The sequence below is a fragment of the Caretta caretta genome, chromosome 4, assembly GCF_965140235.1.
Source record: "Caretta caretta isolate rCarCar2 chromosome 4, rCarCar1.hap1, whole genome shotgun sequence".
Lineage (NCBI taxonomy): Eukaryota > Metazoa > Chordata > Testudines > Cheloniidae > Caretta > Caretta caretta.
The window spans coordinates 139876603-139900856 of NC_134209.1; the positions used below are offsets into that span (position 1 = coordinate 139876603).

The 24254-nt window shown below is 43.1% G+C and overlaps 1 protein-coding gene and 1 long non-coding RNA gene across 2 annotated transcripts; one reads left to right on the plus strand and one right to left on the minus strand.

Annotated features, from left to right (window-relative positions):
• Positions 1–453: 453 nt before the first annotated feature.
• Positions 454–20085, minus strand: CD8A (CD8 subunit alpha). Its single transcript, XM_048849205.2, has 6 exons — positions 19981–20085; positions 18809–19183; positions 10566–10667; positions 9929–10045; positions 8829–8859; positions 454–2077 (listed from the first exon to the last, which is right to left on the minus strand). The coding sequence occupies exons 1-6, from the start codon at positions 20024–20026 to the stop codon at positions 2026–2028; spliced, it is 723 nt and encodes a 240-aa protein (XP_048705162.1). The 5' UTR covers positions 20027–20085; the 3' UTR covers positions 454–2025.
• On the plus strand, positions 12128–18200 carry LOC142071956 (uncharacterized). Its single transcript, XR_012668230.1, has 2 exons — positions 12128–14971; positions 16961–18200. It is a non-coding gene; the product is annotated as an uncharacterized LOC142071956 (long non-coding RNA).
• Positions 20086–24254: the final 4169 nt, after the last annotated feature.

The following is a 24254-nucleotide window of genomic DNA, read 5'->3' on the forward strand; positions in this document are numbered from 1 at the left end:
TAGCACGGATTCCTCTCCCCAAACAGCGATCAGATCCCGTACCTCCCGTTCAGTCCATGCTGGAGCTCTTTTGCGATTCTGGGACTCCATCATGGTCACCTCTGCTGATGAGCTCTGCATGGTCACCTGCAGCTTGCCACGCTGGCCAAACAGGAAATGAGATTCAAAAGTTCGCGGTTCTTTTCCTGTCTACCTGGCCAGTGCATCTGAGTTGAGAGCGCTGTCCAGAGCGGTCAGAATGGAGCACTCTGGGATAGCTCCCGGAGGCCAATACCATCGAATTGTGTCCACAGTACCCCAAATTCGAGCCGGCAACGTCGATTTAAGCGCTAATCCACTTGTCAGGGGTGGAGTAAGGAAATCGATTTTAAGAGCCCTTTAAGTCGAAATAAAGGGCTTCATTGTGTGGACGGGTGCAGGTTTAAATCGATTTAACGCTGCTAAATTCGATCTAAAGTCCTAGTGTAGACCAGGGCTATGATAGAGCCAATACATACGGGAACATTTTGCCTGGCTGATTTGTGTACAAATATGTAGTCAGAGATTTCTCTTGCCAGTCAACATCTTGTATCTACAGACTTATAAGGCCTTTATCCCCAAAGTATTTACGGGTTTAGCATGACAGCAAGGTACGGAAGAGACTAAGGTTACAGACTGTGGTAGAGCTGGGATTTGAACCCAGGTCTCCTGAAGCCTAGGCCTGAATCTTTAACCACAGCAACACCTTTCTTCTCTTGTTCAAATCTCTCAGCAAAAAGGTCATTTATATTTTTATTTAGTTCTCTAGCTTTTCTGAGGCTAAGGAGAAGACAAGGCAATGTACTTCAGTGAGACTATCTAGAAGTATAGTTGAATTGTTCCACAGTATTTATACTGATTGTTGGGAACAGAAATATTGAAAAACTTTATGGCAATTATAGCAAGAAAATATTTACATCAACTACGTAGTTGAAAAAAATAAGATCTTTCATTCTGTGCTTAAAACACTGGTTTGCGGAAAGGAGAGTGGGGTTAGATTTACTCTTTTGCCACTTGCCTGTGGGTGCCTACAAATAGGATGAATCCTGCATACCTTGATCAGTCAAAACTCCCACTGAAGTCAGTGACAGTCTACCTGAGTAAGGGCAGAATGCTGGAGCCTGCAATCTTTAGTCTTAGGGACTGTGAAAGAAATAACAGCCTTTTTTAGCATTTGCCCTTTCAACCCTGCATCATGTCTTCTAAAAGTTTTACAGTTTTATTGATTTTAGCCAGTTGCTGATATTAAACTCTGTGATTGTTCAACGTTAACTGGCTTTTTGCCCCCTTTTAAAATTAAAAATCCTAGCAGTGCCTAGGACCTGTGCTAATGCCCCACTTCCAGTTAGCTCAGCATTGGGATGCTCATTAGATTAAATACCTTTTATCTCCTTTCCCCATTGTAGACAGCATCACAAATAGAAATGTCTTCACTAAGGCCCCAGTCCTGCATCACTGAAGTGAACGAGAGCTTTACCACTGACTTCAGTTGCGGCAGGATCACGCACTTTGTCGTGGCAGGCCTAATCTGGCAGTCTTTACTCGGTTTTTGTGCAGGCAAAATTCCAACAGACTGAATGTTGAGATCTTTACTTAGCTGTTGAAGTCAATTGGTATATATCTGAGTAAGGACAATAAAAATCTCAGGATTTGCGCCACAGGCTTCAGTAAGTGAGGGTTTTGCCAGAGTTATGGACTATATCATTTGGCATGTTTTACTTTTTTATGACTTGAAAACCAGCTTGAAAGATTCAACCAAGAAAATTTTGGAGGGAGCTACATTTTAAAATCCAGGCAATACAGCTGATGTAGGAAGTGGCTGATGTCCAGCATTATCTATATGCTCTTTTTGAACAGTTTGCCTTTTAAAAATTAACAGACTAGAAAGTACAAGAACAATTTAAAAAATAAAGTGAGAGCGAGAATGAGTAATGGAAATAGACGTAGGGTTTGTTTATGCAGTGACAGCTCCCGTTTGGAGATCCAGATGCAAATGGCTCAGTCACGTTACACGTATCTGTTTGGCAAGCTGGGTTTTCCATTGCTCCCAGGCATAGGTCTAAAGAGAGAGGAAAAGGCAATGTTTACAATTTATTTGGATGTGAAGTGAACAAGAAAATGAGTTCTGTAAAAAAGCAAGATCCACCAGCATTGATCAGCTCATCTGGCCTTCATCTAAACCAATGGTTCTCAAGCTGTAGGCCATGGAGTACTTCCGGGTACACTTCACACTGGTGAAGCATCTGCCAGTCATCAACTAGTGACACCTTCTGCTTGCTGTAGCCCGCACCATAATTCTTTCAGGACCTTAGAAAGCCTTTTGATCAGCAAAACAGTCCCCAATCTGGATCCTGTACAGCTGCTTTGTATTGTTCTTTGTGACACGGTATTGCCAATCCCAAACATCAAAAATCACGAGTCAGGCCCCCAGTAATCGTGAGGCTGCCTTTAACAGCATGAGATTTAAAAAAAAAATGCATTTGGATTATTTTTATTTGCCTCTGGTTTCTGAGCCTTTGGGGTACACTCAGGTTATGTTTTCAGGCATTTCTCTGCAATCATGAGGGCTAAAAATGTCTTTTTTTTAAATGAAAGCCCAGACTCTTACATAATCACAGGACTCCTGGAGTTAGCACCATAACATTAAATATTATGAGACCTTTGATAAAATGGCAAGAATTAGCTTTTTTGGAGGAAGTACAACCATGATCAAATTTGTCTGCCAGACCTGGAGGAGTAACAAGCACTCAGGGAAGAGAACTATAATGCAAAGTGACCTGGACTGATTAGGGCAGTGGGGGCTGCAGGCAACGGGGGAAATCCAGTGCAATGTACTGTAAGGTCCTGCTCAGAGAACAGGAAATAGATACAAGAATAAAGGAGGGGAGTAACTAAGCTGTCAGTACCCACCATGTCAGAGTGAGTTTATTTGCTATACAGTCCTGCTATTACTTTTTCATGTAGCTAAGATTCCTGGTTTCTGCAAGGCAGGTGTGGCTTCTGGATGTGGAGGGAGAAAGGGCATGTGGTCCCTGGGACACTTCTGATCGAAATGTATACTTTGTAGAGAAGTCTTGTATCAAATATCAGTAGGCTTGCCAGAATTTGATTTTTTTTTTTTATAACTTTGAAAGATAATGTCAATGTCTATTTTAAAGCAATTTTTTTGATTTTTATCAATTTATATGTTCACAGTTGTGCAATGTATGGGTTTTAAGCGATTTTTTTCTATTTTTGTCTATTTTTATATTTATTTTTATATTTTTTATATTTTTTTATTCTATATTTATCTGTTTTTATCAATTTTCACAGTTGTGGGAAATTATGGAGGACAGACAATTATTTCATGACATCAGATGTTGAGATTCAAAAAGTTAGAGCTTTATAAACCATTAAAACACAAATTGTCAACATCACATGTCAAAATATACCAAGTAAACAGCCTTAAATCAAGCAGTCATACCTGTTTTTATTATTCATTTGCTAGTCCATCTTCTGTATTTTCCACTGAATGCATCCGATGAAGTGAGCTGTAGCTCACGAAAGCTTATGCTCAAATAAATTGGTTAGTCTCTAAGGTGCCACAAGTCCTCCTTTTCTTTTTAATAAATAAGTGGATGTTGACTCTAAGAAGTTCTTAAACAGCATTTTTCTTACTTTGCCTATTTGTAAATTTCAATTATCGATGGAAATATATTTTTGTTGGTTGCATGTGTGCAGTGAAATCAGTGTTTACTGACATTTACTGATAAAAATCGAATCCTTCCAAATCTAAAGAAGCGATTTGTCTTTACTTTCAAGGCCCCTCACAACCTATCAACTGCTGCCTCCAATAGACCATGAAATGAGCCTCCATCTCCCACTTGTTAAATTTTCAAACAAGCACCTTCGTGCTTTCTCCCATGCCGCTTGGGAGAAACTCCCCATAGACATCTGCATAACTAATACATTATCCTCCTTTAAATCCCTCCATCAAACTCTTTCTTGCTGTGATGCCTACAAAAAACTTGACAGCAGTCAGGCTGCTGGTGCTCTGAGACCATTGCCTGTCATGCTGACCAGTATTGTCTCATTGGTTCCTTGTACTCCCCTGTATGTCTGTATCCATCTGTTGTCTCATGTCTGATACCTAGATTGCGAACTCCTTGGGGCTTTATGTTCTCTGTTTGTGTAGCACCTGGTCCTGGTCCGTGACTGGGGTGCCTAGATGCTACAATAGTACAAATACATTATCATCATCATACTTTACTTTATGACGGAAAGCTGGCAGCAAATAATAAGCCTGCTCCTACTTCCCTCTTGCTGTGCTCTCCAAGTCTACTAACGGCCAAATGCTGACAAGTGGTGAGCATCTCGGGCCTGATCCTGCTAACCCTTCTCAGTCATGGGAGTTGTAGCTCCGAAAGCACTGGGACTGCTTGTGTGAGCAAAGGATCACAGGTCCAGCCTCCTACTTCACACCCACCACCTCCATTCACTTCAGGCACTTGACACCTTGCAGGAAGGGCTCAGTACACACAGGATCCGGCCCAGGACTGTCAGTGTAATGTCTGGAATCACCTTCTATAGTAATCTGTTTCATCAGGTTCAGCTACAAGGAAAGTCTAGCGGGCCAGATCCTCAAGCAGTGTAAATCTGCACCTCTCCAGGGCCTTTGGATGTATGCTTGTTTACAGCAGCTGAAGATCTAGCTCAGTGTACAGTGCATATTTTCACTGATGATTCATTTGTGGTGGAAAAAATAAACGCTGAAGTTGCCGGTGCCAGTCCTGGGGCCAGATCCTGTTGAGAAGCAGTCCTTTATCATCTGAGTCGTACCACTGAAGAGCTGTTATTGAAATCAGTGAACTGCTCACCAGAGCAAGGACTGCTTCTGTGAATAAAGGTTTTCAGGATTGGGCCTTTAATTCTCATTTCCCATCAATATCTGTGATATTCATTTTATTCACTACAGTAAAGCGTAAGGTTTAAATGCCTCACATAGCAAAAAGAAAACTGGTACTTCCCCTTTAACAGCTCCTAGCTCAAAAATTCTCCAAGATGTTCCTTCTGGCCTGAAACTTTCCAAGCTTTGGTCAGCCCTCAGGTGAATTTCTGGGGAAGTTTGAGTGCAATCCATCCAGCTGTTTTTGAATGGAGCCAGGAAAAATATACATACTTGTTCCCATTTTCCCAAGATTTCATTTTGTGCACAAATGACATATCAACAGATGAACTTGATGCAGTAAGGCATAATTAATTGCTTTGCTAAGCTTTTTTGGGGAAAAGTTTTAAAACAATGGAAATGTAAGTAATTAAAATATAGGTTTCAGAGTAGCAGCCATGTTAGTCTGTATTCGCAAAAAGAAAAGGGGGATTTGTGGCACCTTAGAGACTAACCAATTTATTTGAGCATAAGCTTTTGTGAGCTACAGCTTACTTCATCAGATGCATTCAGTGGAAAATACAATGAGGAGATTTATATACACACAGAACATGAAACAATGGGTGTTACCATACACACTGTAAGGAGAGTGATCACTTAAGATAAGCTATTACCAGCAGGAGGTGGGGGGGGGGGGGGGGGGAAGAAAACCTTTTGTAGTGATAATCAAGGTGGGCCATTTCCAGCAAGAAAAGGAGTACTTGTGACACCTCAGAGACTAACCAATTTATTTGAGCATAAGCTTTCGTGAGCTACAGCTCACTTCATTGGATGCAACTGCTGTTAACTTGTTAACTGCTGGAAATGGCCCACTTTGATTATCACTACAAAAGGTTTTCTCCCCCCCCCCCCCCCGCTCTCCTGCTGGTATTAGCTCATCTTAAGTGATCACTCTTCTTACAGTGTGTATGATAACACCCATTTTTTCATGTTCTGTGTGTATATAAATCTCCTCACTGTATTTTTCACTGAATGCATCCGATGAAGTGAGCTGTAGCTCACGAAAGCTCATGCTCAAATAAATTGGTTAGTCTCTAAGGTGCCACAAGTCCTCCCATATTAACATAGCATAGTAATTTCAATGGGAGTTTTGGGTTGGCAAACAGGCAATATTTTTATTATTTATTACGGTAGCACCTAGGAGCCCCAGTCACTGACCAAGGCCCCATTGTGCTGGGTGCTGTACAAACACAGAACAAAAAGATACATCATGGCATGATGACCTCTTGGCCAACAAACCAGGTATTGAACTGGGGACATCCAGAGCTAAAAGCATGAGCTGCTATAGCTTGAACTAAAGAATCAACCCTTTCTGGCTGGGGGCTGTAACAGAGCTAAGTGAATTTTTTTTTTTACCACAAAATGTATTTTTCAGGTCACCAAAACTATTTGCGAATTAGGGTCAAAGTTAGTGACTAGTTTTGGCCAAAAACAATTGGAATTTTGTTTTCAAAAATGTTGAAGTGTGTCGGTTCAGCCCTTTCGAAACAAAAAATATGGAGTTTTGGTTTTAAAATGGCATTTTGTTTTGAAATTTAACTTTTAGAAAAAGAAAGGGTAAAAGGCACCACAAAACAATCCAAAACTGAACAAAACCCCCTTGTTTTGGGTTGAACCAAAGGTTTCATTTGACCTGAAACAAAATGTTTTCGTTTGGCAAGGAAAAACAGCAAAAATTCAGTTTGGGTTCTAACTGAACCATTTTTTCCCCCAATTCAACCCCCAAACTGAAAAAACTCTGTTATATGCTCAGCTCTTGACCACAACAACTCCCATGCTCTGTAGGTCAGCACAGAGGGGGCCTGTAACACACTCTGCGGTGGATTAGAATGGCACTTCACAAGGCAATAAACATCTCATACTGGAGATAGAGTGAGATAATAGAGGCATATATATATATTTAGGTTCCTGTGTAAAGCTGCTATGGTGTGGTCACAAAGCTGTGATTGCTGTGTTATATTTAAAGATCAGAAGGCATTTTCATTCTAAAACCCTTTCACAAAACATTACTCTTTGGGCAGCAATTTCCAATGCTTGATCTCAGCCTAGGAGTTCATTTTTAACGAGTTTTAACAATCTGGTAACCATTCTGTAATAGGGAAATATTAAAAACAGCATTTTTCTTATGTTAATTTTTCTCAGATGAATTTTTTCATTTAGGTAACTCAAAAATAGCTTGTTCTGAAATTTAAAATCTGACATATGTGCGTCCTGAAGGGGGAATGTGAAGCTTAGCTTTGTCTGCAGACATCGGATTTGCCAAAGAAAAGGCTCTGGAGGTTTGAAATACTATCCTGAGCATTCATTAAGTCCAGATGGCCTAATGCTAATCTCAACCCTGACACTTAGGGCTTGTCTATAGTATGGATCTGTGCACCAATGTAGTTCCACCAGTGCAAATTCCTAGTGTGCACTCACTGGGACAGTGTAAAATGAGGTTCACACAAGTGTGACGTGACCTTGTTTAAAACACCTTCTGTGGGCCTTCGGCAACTTAAAGCTACTTAAACCTGTCTACCTCAGTTTCCCATTAGTCAACACAGTGATGTTGCGAAGTCTTACTTAATGGTGGTAATAGCTTTGAAGATGGACAATAAGAACGTGATCTTACAAACTCTTGGTGTATGGAGAGCCCATGAAGTCTGTGCAGACAGAACTTGTCCGGTTGAGCCTGAATGCTAGTTGTCATTACTATTTATTTATTTACTGTACTGCTAACAAGGTACATTTCACAGTGTGGTTATCTGAATGTGCAGTTGTTTATTCAAATAAATAAACATACAACTATCTGGAAAAGGGGGAAAGAAATGATATCCAAAAATCTCAAAATATCCAAAAATAGCCCCAAACTCTATGTTAATCCAACACAGTGGGCCAGGTGTCAAAGGGAGGGATAGGTCAGTGGTTTGAGCACTGGCTTGCTAAACTGAGGTTCTTGCTGAACCGATTGTGAGTTGGCTTGCTAAACCGATTGTGAGTTCAATCCTTGAGGGGGCCATTTAGGGATCTGGGGCAAAAATTGGGGATTGGTCCTGCTTTGAGCAGGGGGTTGGACTAGATGACCTCCTGAGGTCCCTCCAAACCCTGATATTCTATGATAGGTACTGCATCTTTTGAATCCAATAGTAGTTTTGGGAACAGAAAAATGCAAGATAATAGGCCTTACATTTGAGGTGTCAAAAATTCAGAACATTCAAGTTTCCATAGCAACTTTAACACTGCCCCCTTGTGTGTATATATTATGGCACACCTTTTGTTACACAATTAGGGCTTGATCCTGCAAGGGGCTGAGTTCTCTGACCCTGATCCAGAAAAGGATTTAAGTACAGCTCAGCTTTAAGCATGTGTGTACTCCCACTGTCTTCAATAGGATCATGCATGTGCTAAAATATTTTTCGGGGTCCAGGCCAGAGGACTCAGCACCTTGCTGCCCTGAGATAACAGAGCCCAATGTGACAGCACGCCTGCTGGTAAAACAAAGGAACTATACTTTCTCTTACTATCCTCGACAGAGACGTAACATTTGGTAGGTACATTGGGTGATCCTCTAATGAAAGGGCCTGCTGTAATTCATATTCACAAAGTCTTCAGCCTGCAAACTCTTTGAGGCATGAACTGTCTTCCTGTGCGTCTGTATAGCACCCACCCCATATTGGGTGCTACTGAATTTAAATGGTAAATAATAATAACAAAGGGGAAGAGGTTAAAGCAAAAACCTTAAGGCTGATTTTCCGGACTCAATGACACACAGAAATCCTCAGAAGTAATATTGTGTGCATATGAGGGGGCAGATGCGTGGGACTTTTTGGCTTGTGGTAGCAATTTACTTTATAACACGCTGCGCAAGAACTAAAGAGAAAATGCCCCAAAATGGAAGTTTACCAACCTTTTACATTTGCATCTTCGTCTTCTGGTTGCTTTAAAAAGAAAAGAAGATGAAGTTGAAAGAATTAGCGAGCGAGTCATTGTTCAGTAAGAAAGACTCTGCAGCAACACATTACCGGCATTCCACCCCGCAAAATCATCCTCTGCATGCTAGAGTTGAGTTTATATTTGCTGTAGGTTTGGTTCAGCCACTGTCTCTTTTAGCTTTCTTTTGGGCAACCCTTAACCAAGGCAAGTAGTCCTTATCCAACCCGTCGTCCTATTGAAGTCAACAAAATTGCTCCCATGAATAAGAGCCGCTCGTGTGATTAATGGCTGCAGGATCCAGCCTTTGGTTTGTATTCAGGACTAAAACTCAAAACTGGAGCATGGTCTGTAAGTTACTGTTTGCTATCGATACCAATCTGGAAAGCCAGTGAAAATTTGGTTGCAGCGATTATTTCTACAATAAGCAAGCGGCATGGTTTGCCAGCAGAGCACAACCAAATTTACACCGCAGCGACTGAGATCTGACCCTGAAAAAGAAGGAGGACTTTCTGAGTAAAGATCACCCTGTGCCCTCTTCACGGAATCCATTTCTGTTGCCCAGGTACTCTGGGATAATAAGACATATTGGGCCAGATCCTCACCTGGTGTAAATTTGCATTGCTCCACTGACTTCAATGAAGCTCTGCAGATTTACACCAACGGTGGATCTGGCCCACTTAGCCAACGTCATCCCTGGCATAACTCCAGGGACATTGCACCAGGGCTGTATTTGACACAATATATGGGAGAACCATTTATTTTAGCACAAAAGAAGCAGGCCACATCTTTGGGCAAAATTATTTTCATGGCCCTGGCTGCTCTCTGCTGGGGGAATCTCTGTGCCACTCACCAATTACAGAAATACACAATCCAATGGCTGGAAGTTGAAGCTAAACAAATTGAGTCTGGAGATAAGGCCTACATTTTAAAGGCGCAAGCAATTAACGATTGGAACAATTTACCAAGGGTCATGGTGGATTCACCATCACTGACAATTTTTAAGTTGTAAACCCTGCTCTCTGGCCTCGGAGCGAAGGAGTATCTGGCTCAGCCGGTTGGAGAGGAGTCACTTACTTTGACACACCGTGATGGTGGCCAGCAGGGCAATGAAGAGGAGAAGGCAGGTGCTGGCTAAGGGGACCCAGATGTAAATGTTACAGGATAAATCCATCCCTTCCTTTGGGGCTTTCTCTGCAGAAACAAAATAGCGTAAAAAATAAAACGAAAGCAGGAGCTTCAGCGACCCCCCGCCCCCCGGCTCCGCTCCAAGAGGAGGGATCAGGCGGGGGGTGGGGATGCAGGATGCACTGGGTGCAGGCAGGGGAGGGAGGGACAGGTGCAGGGTGCACAAGGTGCGGTGGAGACAGAGGCGACCCGCGCTGGCCGACAGCGGGGGGGAGCCGTTTCTGCTACTCGGCAGCGATCCCAGCGGGGAGGACGGGGCTGGTGCTCGGGCGTCAGCCGCTGAATTTATCGCCGGCCGGGGCTGGTTTAAGGAGCTGCCGGGTTTCCCTCCGCAGGGAAAACACGTGGCCGGCAAACCCGGGCTGGGGATCTGTTCAGCCCGGGACAGCCGGCGCGAGCCTGGGAGCCGATGCTGCGTGCAGAGCGGGCAGCCAGGGCCTGTGAAATCACAGCCGCCCCCTCCCCGCCCGCCGCCGCCGGGGGCTCTGTCTCCCCGAAAGCCGCGGGGTCGAGCCGAAGCCGGTACCTGTGTCCGGGGAGTGTTTGCAGCCCCCGAGTTCCCCGCTGCGGGTGATGGTGCTGGGCTGGGGCGTGGTTGCCTTCGGAGGGGCGGCTGTGGTGGCGGGGGCTGGAAACAAGAATGGAAACAACAGGTAGTGAAGTCAATCTCTGTCCCTTCATCTCCTCTCGCTGCCTTCCTCTGACCCTCCCTCCAAGACTCACTCCCCCAGTAGAGGCTGTGCCATAGCCCCTGTGGACAGCAACTCCTTCCCCAGCCAAGGGTACTCTGTAGGGTCCTCCTGGGGCAATCCCAGTCCTGGAACAGACACCAAAGAGCAGCAAGCTCATCTATCTATCTATCTATCTATCTATCTATCTATCTATCTATCTATCTATCTATCTATCTATCTGGTTTTATCCTGCTGCCCATCATCATAGTATCTGGGTGCCTTCCAGTCCACATAAAATCAGTAGCAATAGGAAAGCCCCTGGTGGACTTCATGGAGTCTCTGGCACTTACAAATAAATAAATTTGTTAGTCTCTAACGTGCCTCAAGTACTCCTTTTCTTTCTGATAATTCAGAGGTCAAAAGAACATCCTATCATGCAAATGAATTGTAAACACGGGATATCTCAGTATTCATCTCTCTTTGAAATGTACTGTGAATGGTGGAAGAACAAACAAATGGCATTATGTTAACTTGTATAGCTAATTACAGGTGAGGACTTCCTTCAAAGTCATCCTAATTACCTTTTGTTCCCTGAGGAATTCCAACTTGTCAAAAGACATGAAATGGTATAAAAGATCCTTGGGTCCTGAATCTGCCATCTCATATCTACTTAGACTTCATCAGGGGAAGTTTGAGTACAAGACTGAGGTCCCAGTGATGCTGGTGTGCCATGAATACTGTATAAGATTTTGACATTGGACTATGACCTATAAACTGAATTTTAAAAGAACTCGTTGCAACCACAATGCTCACCATCTCTGCTATGAATCTGCACCTAAATGAATGGAACTCATATCTGTATGTATATTGATCTTTTAACCATACTCTCTCTCTTTTGTTTTTTAATAAATTTTAGTTTAGTTAATAAGAATTGGCTGTAGTGTGTATTTGTGTAAAATCTGAAACATTCATTAACCTGGGAGGTCATGTGTCCTATCCTTTGGGATTGGTAGAATCTTTTCTTTTATATGATGAAATAAGATTTTCAGAAATCATCATATTTGACGTGGGTACCTGGATGGAGGCCTGTGGCTGGATCAGTTTAAGAGAACTGTGTTGTTTGGACTTCTGAGTAACCAGTAAGGTAATAAAGAAGCTATTTTATGCTGTCTTGGTAAATCTAAGTGTGGGAATATCCATCTGCTTTATGACAGGTTTCAGAGTAACAGCCGTGTTAGTCTGTATTCGCAAAAAGAAAAGGAGTACTTGTGGCACCTTAGAGACTAACCAATTTATTTGAGCATGAGCTTTCGTGAGCTACAGTTTCCACGGTATGCATCCGATGAAGTGAGCTGTAGCTCACGAAAGCTCATGCTCAAATAAATTGGTTAGTCTCTAAGGTGCCTCAAGTACTCCTTTCCATCAGCTTTATGGGGATTGTCTGCCCCATTCTTTGCAGTTCACCCTAATTGAGTATCCAGCTGGCTCCCCACTAGGACTCCAGTCACAGTGGCTTAGTCATGCTGGGATGCATGTTACCACAGACTAATTGGGTTTTTGGATCAGAACCACACACTTGTCAAAAACGTAATTTTGATATTGGAGAGCTTAAGGGTTAAAAATCTGTTACAATGAGCGTGCAACAATCATATGAAGAACTTCATAGAAAAAGCCTTGAACATTTGTGCTTACAGAGGGGGTTGTCGTTTAAGAAAAAAGCCCCAGATCAAGAACTGAAAAATCTGCTAAGGGCAAATGATCAGGAAGCAGAGCCAGTGAGAATGCTTGCAATAAGAAACAAACAGCAATTTGAATTTGAACAGAAGCTTACGGATCTTCGTTTACTGTGCAGTGGCAGTCAGAAAAGCGAACAGAATGTTGGGAATCATCAAGAAAGGGACGGATAATAAGACAGAAAATATCCTATTGCCTCTATATAAATCCATGCACAGCTTGAATACTGCATGCAGATGTGGTCGCCCATCTCAAAAAAGATATACTGGAATTGGAAAAGGTTAAAAAAAGGGCAACAAAAATTATTAGGGGTATAGAATGGCTTCTATATGAGGAGAGATTAGTAAGACTGGGACTTTTCAGCTTGGAAAAGAGGCGACTAAGGGGAGATATGATAGAGGTCTATAAAATCATGAGTGGTATAGAGAAAGTAAATAAGGAAGTGTTATTTACTCCTTCTCATAATACAAGAACAAGGGGCCACCAAATTAAATTAATAGGTAGCAGGTTTAAAACAAACACAATAAAGTATTTTTTCATGCAACGCACTGTCAACCTCTGGAACTCCTTGCCAGAGGGTGCTGTGAAGGCCAATACTATAATGGGGTTCAAAAGGGAGCTAGTTAGATTCATGGAAGATATGTCTATCAATGGCTATTAGCCAGGATGGTCAGGAATGGTGTCCATAGCTTCTATTTGCCAGAAGCTGGGATTGGGTGCCAGGGCATGGATCACTTGATGATAACCTGTCTGTTCATTCCCTTTGGGGCACCTGCCATTGGCCACTGTCAGAGGACAGGATACTGGGCCTGATGGACCTTTGGTCTGACCCAGTATGGCCATTCTTATGTTCTTATATACTGGAGAAGAAAAAGCTAGCTGATATGGAAAAGGAGGCTAAAGAAAGGATTGATAAAATGGAAAAAGAGGCCCATTTAAGGCATATAGAATGGCTAGCTGCTGAGGAGAAGGCTCACCAGATGCAACAGGAATCTGCCAGACTTCAGTTCCAAGTGTTGGAAGAGCAGAAAAAAGCTGCCACAACCTGGAAATCCATCCCCTCTGGACAACAAAAATTGGGAAAAAGAATTTTTTCTGTCTATCTTTGAACATCTATGTGAAATTCACCATATCCCATATTCACCATATCAGCGTATGCCTGTCCTGCTGACCAGATTAACTGGGAAAGCCAGGGAAGTGCTCAGTGAAATGGGTATGGATGAAGCCTTGGATAATGTAAACTATAAAGATACTGTGTTAAAATGTTTTAAGCTTACCTCTGAAACTTGCAGGTTGAAATTTAGAGATTTTAAAATGTCTAATGGTATTTCTTATGTGGAATGTGCTCATAAACTGTTAGGTTTTGTCAGGAAGTGGATTACTGGTGAGAAAGCTTGGAGTAATTTTGAACAGTTAATGCAATTAATTACACTTGAACAAATGTTAAATTTGGTGCCAGATGAGGTCCAGGCTGCTATATGCGATGGAAAGCCCAATTCTGTTTTGCAGGCTGCTGAAATTGCAGATGAATTTGTGCAGAATTGAAGTAATGAAAGAAGTAACTCCCTGGGAAAGAATAATCACCATTCACCCCAGTTTAATAGAAAGGAAGGGCCTAGGAGTAAACCTAACCCCAACGTGGATAAAAAAGCTCATGGGAGCCCAGAGTTGAAAACCTCTTACCCAAAAGGGGAGGCCGGTTACCTATTACCAGTGTGGGAAGCCTGGGCAAATAAAGCCAAATTGTCCAAAGTTCCAAACCACCCCACGACCTGATACCCCTGTGAATGCCAATGCCATAAGCATGAGCGCAGATGCTAACCCTGTAAATGTTAACATTGTCTCCCTAGCCCCAAAGGAGGATGTACGGGAAGGACAGGGTCTCGTGAATTATGTCAGAACTGAGCCTTGGAGGGGTAGTGATGAATTTATTAGAAACACAAGGTAAATGGTGTGGATTGTTGTGGTTGGCGTGATACAGCGTCAGACATTACTTTAGTTCAGAAATGTTATGTCCGAGAGGAGGACAAACTGGAAGGCAAGAACATAATTGTTCTGGCTTTAGCCGAGTTTCCTGTAACTGTTCCTTTAGCTAAGATCCACCTGGAGTGGGGGGATTTTAGTGGTGAACTGACGGGAGGTATTTGAGATAAACTTCCAGCGGATGTTCTGATAGGGAATGACATTATGACTAAGTTTAATACGGTGAATGTCATAACAAGGTCTCAAGAGAAGTATGTGCTGATGCCTCTAGCTTGCCTGATGTCAGTGAAAAGAGCCATGAAGGGGAGGAGATGGCCTCCAGCCCTTCAGGTATGGAGTCTGGCAGCCCCCTGGCAGGGGGATCAGGTGAAAATCTTCCTGATGTGTCAGAGATGGTTCTGAATTTAAGTGAAACTCAGAAGGAATTTATTGCGGACCAGCAGAGCGATGTTTCATTGGAACAGGCCACAGCCAGTGCTCACAGGAATACCCCAACTGAGGAAGGAAGGGGTACAGTCTTGATAAGTGATGGATTGTTGGCAAGGTTAGTGGAACATGGGTATCCCTATACCTTCCCTTTTACCAGTGTGGAGAATTGTGACAGTGAAGGAAATGTCCCTTTGTCTGTTAGGGGTAATGACTTGCCCATGAAGGGAGCTACCCCAGTCTCCAAGCAGTTGTCTGTGAATAGCTATGTCTGCTGGGACAAGGGAAATGGTATCCCAAGCTGTTTGTCTGTTAAAGGGGAATGTTTCTCCAGCTCTTTTCTGTTTGTAGAGCAGACAGAAAAAGCCTGTTAGCCTATGATGGTTGAAAATTTATCAGTTGACCCAGAGTTGATTCTGGATATAACTAAAGCCCAGGAAGGAAGTGGTCCTAAATTTGTGTTTGCTAGGGATGATGACATTGCAACCAGGTTGCATCCAGTTGATGTCATAGATAGCTCCCAAAGACCAAGCGATTCTGGTGCTTCTATTTTGCCTGTTGCTAGTGTGTTGCTGGGTAAAGATACGACAACCTTGTCTGATCAGGGTGATATCATAGCCAGGGCAGAAGGAAATCATGAAGGTGATTTGACTATGTTACCTACTGACAGTATTGAAACTTGTAACAAGGAAGAGAATGCTTCTAATCTTGTGACTATGAAGTCCAGCAGTTAACCTGAAAGGGGGTTTTGTGAAAATCCTCCTGATGGGACAGAAGTGATTCTGGATTTAAGTGACACCCAGAAAGAGTTTGTTGTTGCTCAGGAAAATGTTCCTTTAGAGCAAGCCCTAGGTGAAAAGAGTAAGGGCAGAATTTATGTGGAAAATGGGTTGTTGCTTAGAAAGATTCCTGAAGAGGAAAATCTTCAGGGTAGTTTTTGCAAGCAGTTTGCTGCAACTGATGGGTGTGGAAATGATTTGATTGAGTTAACTCAGGGTGAATCACTGCATAGAGAAAGCAACAGTTTGTTTAGGAGACTTGTTCCAGTTCCTAACTGCCAGATTCTTTCTGAGGTGTATAGATCCACTGACTTTGCTTTCGAAAGACCCAGTGTGGATCGCTTTGAAAAGGTTTCAAATGAAATAAAAATTGTTAGGGAATTTAAACAGCCCTATAAGCATAAGCAGCTTGTTGGGGAGACAATGTTGTTGGAACATGAATGTCTCCATGTTGATTCTTTAAGTAAGCAGTCTGTGACTTAGGTACTGAGGAAAGATCGGGTTACTGGTTACTGGGTTACCAGGATGCAGAGGAGAGCAGGCAAACTCTCATCTCTAGATATTTTGGATATGTCTTACAGTCTCTGAGTGTACGTGACATCTGATTCCATGTGGAAGCAGTGGTTGGTAAGGGAAGAACAAAAAAACCCTTGAGTCTAACATGCTAGTGAAAATAGATGGTATCACTTTAAGACAGAGTCCAGCCTTGGAATTGGTAAAGGTTGAGGATTTGAAAACTAGTAAACAAGCTAGTGTCTGTGCTGATGCAAATTACCTGACTGACTGGGGGGTAGAAAGACTTGCCCATAGCCATTGGCAAAGAGGATGCACCGAGTCAGCCAATGGATTCTGTTACACAAAAGAGTTCAGATTTTGACCCTACTGGACAGGGAGGAAGGGAAGAATTAAATCTTGCAAATAAAAGCCACAGGTTAACCCTAAAGTACCAAAACAACAAGGAAGACCCTAAGGTCAAGAAAAAGCTACAAAGGTTCAAAAGGTATATTGAACAAGCTGACCTAAAGAGTATGTCTAAAACCAAAGGCTTGGCATGACAAAAATAATTGTAAATGTACACATATGATAGAACTGATGTTAATGTTCTTGCTAATGATTGTAACTAACTTATTGCTGATACCAAGAACTGTAAAAATGTATGATGTGCATGGTCTTTTGGAAAATCCCTTGAACATGTTAAGAGTGGTGCATAATAGAAACCCTTATGATTATACTGTTTGGTTCAACAAGAACACACTTTGTATTAAAGAGCCTAATAATGTTAAGGTTTCAGAGCTAATGCATAGACACATTTCTAAAACTTTCCACAGCAGAAAAACCACTACAAGCTTGAACTGCTGAGCACAAAGGGAATTTGAGGTACAACACCACACAGCCTTCATGGCTGAATGCCAGAGTAAGTGCTCTTTAAAAAACATTAATGGCTATGTTAAGTTAATAAATAGACAAAACCCTGGAATCACTAAAGTGTTTCACAAATATTGTACTAAGTTTTTGGCTGGGGCCAAAGCACGGCTCAATAATTTTGCCTTAAAAGAATTCAATGTAAACACAGCTCATATCACTGTTGGAAGGTCCTTAAGGTGTATCCAGGAGCTCTAATTTCACCCTTCCACACCAGTCTCACATTGGGGGTTTGATGCAGGCTAGAAAGGGTTAAATATCCTGGAAAATAAATAACCCACAGAAGACATGTGGGGAGATAATGTTTGTGTTTTTATGTATTTCCATATGTATAAGTAGGATGGACAATGTAATCAACTGTCCCTGTCTATGCTGTATTCTGATAATTCAGAGGTCAAAAGAACATCCTATCATGTAAATGAATTGTAAACACGGGATATCTCAGTATTCCTCTCTCTTTGAAATGTACTGTGAATGGTGGAGGAACAAGCAAATGGCATTATGTTAATTTGGATAGCTAAGTACCGGTGACGGACCTCCTTCAAAGTCACCCTAATTACCTTTTGTTTCCTGAAGAACTCAAACTTGTCAAAATACATGAAATTGGAAAAAAAGATCCTTGGGTCCTGATTCTGTCATCTCAGATCTGCTTAGGCTTTATCAGGGGAAGTTTGAGTCGCAAGACTGAGGTCCCAGTGATGCTGGTACGCCCTGAATATGAGATGTGGACATTGGACTAAGACCTATGAACCTGAATTCTAAAGGAACTCTTTGCAACCACAAAGCTCACCATCTCTGCTATGAATCTGCACCTAAATGAATTGAACTCATGTCTGTATGTATATTGATCTTTTAACCATACTCTCTTTTGTTTTTTTTAATACATTTTAGTTTAGTTAATAAGAATTGGCTGTAGCATGTATTTGGGGAAGATCTGAAACATTCATTAACCTGAGAGGTGACGTGTCCGATTCTTTGGGATTGGTAGAGCCTTTTCTTTTATATGATAAAATAAGATTTTCAGAAATCATCATATTTGACGTGGGTACCCGGATGGAGGCCTGAAGCTGGATCAGTTTAAGGGAACTGTGTTGTTTGGAGTTCTGAGTAACCAGTAATGTAATAAAGAAGCTGTTTTATGCTGTCTTGGGGATTGTCTGCCCCATTCTTTGCAGTTCACCCTAATTGAGTGACCACAGCTGGCTCCCCATTGGGACCCTGGTCACATGGGATTTGTTGGGTAGAAGGGGGTGTCAGTGATGGGGTTTGTTGGGTTGAAGGGGATGCCAGTATTTTGAGCATCATTCCCACGGTGTTATCCATGCTGAAGCATGACTGGGAACTGGGAGGGGAAAGTGAACAGGCATCTATCCCATTGTCTCCAGTCTCCTGAAGGAGGGGGATCACTAGGACCCTACGGGGAAACCAACACCCTGCTCTGGGACACCCAACTGCTGACAGTTACGGTCAGTGAGTGGAGGTGAAGGGGAGTGACGGAGAAGGAGGGTGAGGAAGATGCCAGGAGTCCGCGTGGCTGAGACATTCAGGGAAAGCGAAACATTGAGAGGGGTGTCCTGGGCACGGGGCTCTGTACAGAGACCCCTGACACCTGCCCACCTGGGCACACAGGAAGAAAGGGCCTGGTCTGAGGGGTGATGAGGATGATAAGGATGATGCTGAGCTGGGATGGAGGGGGAATGCTGGGGTTCCAGCACAAGCAGAGGGGGCTGAAATGGGGTGAGGTTCATGCTGACCTGGCAGGTGTAGTGGGATCCCGGAGCTGAAGTGCAGTCTCTGGTTGTGGTTGACGATGCAGTAATAATTGCCCTGGTCCTGCTCCTGGAAGGACGTCACGGTCAGTCTGTAGTTGCTGGATTCTTTTTTCGCCTGAAAGCGTTCGGGTGGTTTTCCATTCTCTGTCGCTGCCACCCGGCCAAGGGAGGTAACGAACAATATGAACTGGGGGGCAGAATCCCTGTACTGGCGCACCCAGGACACACCGCTGTCGGACAGGCTGTGGTCTGAGATCACACACTCCAGCTCCACGTTGGCTCGCAGGGAAAGGGGGATGCTGCCCCTGTGGAGCCTCACACTCATTTTTCTTTTCTGGCCCTGGGATCTGCAGCAGCCTGAGGGAGAGAAATCCAGCCAGCAGTTATCAGCACAGTCACACCCATCCACAGAGAGTGTCCTCAGCACCATCCCAAGCCGTATTCTCCTTACTGGGGTCTCAGACCTCACTCAAAGCTCCATCCTCGCTGATTAGTGCCATGCAGACACCCAGAGCAGTGAACCAAGACTATTACACAGGGCTAAGGGATCAACATGCTTTCAGGCAGACTCGAGTAATGCATTTCAGTGACTGCTAGGATTCAGGTCTACAGTGTGCTCAGCGATTGCCCTAGCCCTTACAATGGCTGCCCTCGTTCAATAGATCATCTGATGCAGAGAAGCCATCTGGGTGAAAGCTCGGGTTACACTGACATGTACCAAGTTTTTTAAAAAAAGAAAAGGAGTAGTTGTGGCACCATAGAGACTAACCAATTTATTTGAGTGTAAGCTTTCGTGAGCTACAGCTCACTTCATCGGATGCATACTCAGTTTTTTAAAATGATGCATTGGTCTTAACTGTGCTGGAACCCAAAAAAATCCTTGGGCCAGACTCTGCTCTCAGTCATGCTGGAGTAAATCTGCATGCCGGAACTCAGGCTCTGGGCCATTTTCTTCTATTCACTCGCAGAAACAAAGTAAAACCCCAAACTGAAAATTAATCTGGTGGGTTTGTTTGCTTGTTAATCTTTGTTTTGACTCCTTGCCCATTTGTTTTGACTCCTCCATCCAGATGACTCTGGAGAGACCACCCTAAACTCCCATTATTAATTACCCTTCTTAAAGAGGTTACACTAAATAGCGATTCTGTACTCACACAAGCTCAGACTGAGAAAAAACAGCAAAGAAACGAATCTGGCCATTTCTCCTTGTGCTGACTCTTCTCAAGAAAGGCGCAGCAGAGCAAAGATGAATTTGCTCGTTTGGCTTGATAGGACGTAGTGCTTTTCGGAAGGATGTGATGTCAGCAAACATCGTAGGAAAGTTTCTCAGCCTCCAAAATTAAGTGAACCAAGAGGAGAAGAATTAATCTCTAAGCCAGTCTTGATTCATTTTTAAATATTGGTTTCAATTATCTTTTCATTTAAGGCCAAACACCTTTGCATTGTAATCAGGGATGATCTGTCATGTATCTATCTTCTTGCCAGTGACTGTACTTTTCCTTTACCATTCACTAAAATGAATGTTGATTGGAGCAGCATTGGATCCTTTAGATGGGTGGCTCTCAGTTTTTTCCATATTGGGATCCACTCTCAAACTCTCTTCCCATCTAACTGGGATCTAGTCGCAACCCTCTTCCCATTGAGATATATGGGAAGTACAAGGTGGTTGTGACCCGAGGTTAAGAACCCATGGTTTAGATCTCAGTGTTCAAATCCCATATCTCCTATTTCCTGATGGAAAAGTTCATTGCATTACACCGAGGGCTTACTACACTGAAGGCCTGCTTCAGTGACGATATTACCTATGCCAACGGGAGGGCTTCTCCCATCGGCACAGGTAATCCACCTCCCCGAGAGGCAGTAGCTATGTCAATGGGAGAAGCTCTCCTATCGACATAGTACTGTCTACACTGGGAGTTAGGTCAGTATAACTGTGGCAGGGATGTGAATTTTCCATATCCCAAGTGATGCAGTTATATCAACGTCAGTTTTTAGTGTACACCAAGCCAGAGTCTTAGTGAAATGCCATAATGCTATAATGTTATAATGTGGATTTCAAAACACACTATTTTATTTATATACTAAGCAGGATATAGCACACAATCAGATATACCTGTGTTTACAGTAAATTCTATGAAAAAAACACAGAGTTGGGATCTAGGTTAGTTGCACCCATGCCTTCAGTCAGGTGTTACTATGCTTGCAAACGCTTTGCAAAAACAACTTTGTGCAGTGCTGAGGGTCTGTGCTGTGTAAAACCCACCAAGAGCGGCCCACGACCCTCATGGTATTTTTTCAGATCTTGTGGTTTTATTCTCTTAACCACTGTGACTTCCGCCCTGCAGAAGAGGAACAAATTCTGTTATGTACAAGGCCTTTGCTCTCTGCACCAGGGCTACTGCAGACAGCAGGTGGAGGGGATGAAACGCCACAGGGTCTTTGCAGCACAGAAAGCAGCTCCACAAGACAGGAGGGCATTGACTTTTGTTGCGCCAACTCTTGTTTCTTCTCTTGGCTGTTTCTGCCTTCCATGTCTTTGAAAACTGATGGATCTTGGAGCAGAGTCCCATGCATGGCGTTTTTGCATTAGACTCTGTGATCAAAGCACCCTTTTCCCGTTCATGTTGGAAACCTTGCACCTCTGACCTTTGATAGAATTGTTATTTTGGCTGCTACTTTGATGAGATGGTTATGAGAAAAGAAACAAAAAACTGACAGAATCTGGGCTAATTTAAGCAGACATGGAAGGATCTTGAGTGTATGTGTGTGTGTGTTTTTAATTTGTGTCTTTTCCAGGAACATACAATGAGAACGCAGGTGATTTTCCATCAAGTCTCGCTGAGCAAACATCCTTGAAACGGTGAAAATGGCTGCTGAAGTCTGCCCGAATATACCAGACATTTGCAATATTAAGAAAGAATGTGCTACTTTGATAAAAATAACACAGCAATGCCGTGTTTCTGGTTAAAAAAGAAATGTTCTTAATTTCCATCAAGCAAACATCTATGTCTGAACCTCAAAACTAAATTCATGTGAATTCATGTGAGTTCTTTACATGCTTCCAATATCATTGCAATAGTTTAGCATCATATAGGTCAGTGGGTCTCAAACTTATTTCATCACGTCCCCCTTCTTTGCGTCTGTATTAGTTTACACACACACACCCCGGGGCCTGGCCAGCAGCTGCTGTTTTCCTGCCACCCAGTTCTGAATGTGTGAGGTAAGGTTTTTTTCCCCTAAAGCTTCCCACGCCCCCATCAGAATACCTTCCGTGCCCCCCACGGAGGGCACGTCCCCCCCAGTTGGGGAACCTCTGGTGTAGCTGGAAGCAGAGGGAAATCCAGTTCTTCAGTATTCTGGAGTATTCTGTACAATCCATAAAAGGGATACCAAATGTATATTAAAACTAGGTTCTAATTGTGCCATGTCAAATGGTTACTTTAATACTGCAGATGCTCACATACCATGATGATGGGTAGGGCCCAACCAAATTCATGGTCCATTTTGGTCAATTTCACAGTCTTAGGATTTTAAAAATAGTAAATTTCATGATTTCAGCTATTTAAATCTGAAATTTCACAGTGTTATAATTGAAGGGGTCTGACCCAAAAAGCAGTTGTGTGTGTGTGTGTGTGTACCAAAAGGGCATTATAGGGGTGGTGGGATACTGCTACCCTTACTATTGTGCTGCTGGCGCTGCCTTCCGAGCTGGGCGGCAGGACTGCGGCAGCTGCTGGTTGGGAGCCCAGCTCTGAAGGCAGAGCTGCTGCCAGCAGCAGCGCAGAAGTAAAAATGGCATGGTGTGGTCTTGCCACCCTTACTTCTGCGCTGCTGCCTGCAGAGCTGGGCCTTCAGTCAGCCACCACCGCTCTCTGGTTGCCCAGCTCTGAAGGCAGCGCAGAAGTAAGGGTGGCAATACCGCGATGCTCCTAAAATAACCTTGTGACCCCTCTGCAACTTTCTTTTGAATCAGGACCCCCAATTTGAGAATCATAGAAGACTAGGGTTGGAAAAGACCTCAGGAGGTCATCTAGTCCAATCCCCTGCTGAGAGCAGGACCAATACCCACTAAATCATCCCAGCCAGGGCTTTGCCAAGCCGGGCCTTAAAAACCTTTAGGGATGGAGATTCCACCACCTCCCTAGGTAACCCATTCCAGTGCTTCACCACCCTCCCAGTGAAATAGATTTTCCTAATATCCAACCTAGACCTTCCCCACTGCACCTTGAGACCATTGCTCCTTGTTCTGTCATCTGCCACCACTGAGAACAGCCGAGCTCCATCCTCTGTGGAACCCCCCTTCAGGTAGTTGAAGGCTGCTATCAAATTCCCCCCTCACTCACACTGGTCTCCCCCATGAAATCTGTATAGGGTAAAAGCACACAAAAGATCAGATTTCACAGGGGGACTCCAGATTTCATGGTCCATGATGCACTTTTCATGGCCATGGATTTGGTAGGGCCCTAATGATGGGCATGTTATAGAAGCCTGTATAGAATAGGATAAAGCAGTAAAGACTATAGCATTGCCTAAAAAGGACATACCAATTCTCCCTTTTTCCAATTAACAAGGAAAGATAATCTTCATTGTAAAGATGCCTACAAATTTCCTGACATGAAGGCAGTTTCCTGAATCTTTATTATGATTTATCATTTATATTATAGCAATGCCCAAAGGTCGCATGCTGGGCTAAGTATTATACCAGGCCATAGGAAGACAAGGTCTATGCCTTGAAGAAATCTAAATGGGTTTCCATGAATCACTGCTAGTTCCAGCAGAACTGTATAAGCTCCTAAGACTCTACAGTGCATTTTATTTTCATGGTTTTATTTGCTGAAATACTTTGTGACTCATGTTTGTAAGGAAAACAGTATCAACCCCACTCATCTTTATTCACTTCTTTGCGATGCAGGTGGGTTTGTAACTTGTACAAATACTATGCTGCTTCAAAGAGAACGACATTAGAGGGTGCTGTTCATTTATGTTTGCTGCAGCAATGAGATCGCGAAAATATCCCTAGTTCGGGTTGGCCAAACTAACACATTCTTAATGTGTTAAGGAAAAGTTAGCACATGTGACTCCATTTTGGTTTGGGGCCCACCATTGTCTAAACGCAAGCACATCATGCACCAGGAGGAGTGTTCCTTAGATACTGCATCCCTGTGAAAATCCTCCTCCTTGTCTCCAGCCTGCCGTAATTCGCAGCAGTTGTGTGCGTGTCCTTTCAGGTATAATTCGTAACAATGTTTATAATAAGAGTGCCCTTAATTTATTCATGATGGACCTGAAAACCTAGCCTTCTTGGGTGCCATCTCTCCCATCAGACATTTAACTACTTGGATTGTCGCCACATAGGTGGTACTTAGAGAGTTAAATGACCTAATTTGTTCAGTTCCTGCAGAAATTTGTGGATGCAAAAACTGTACTT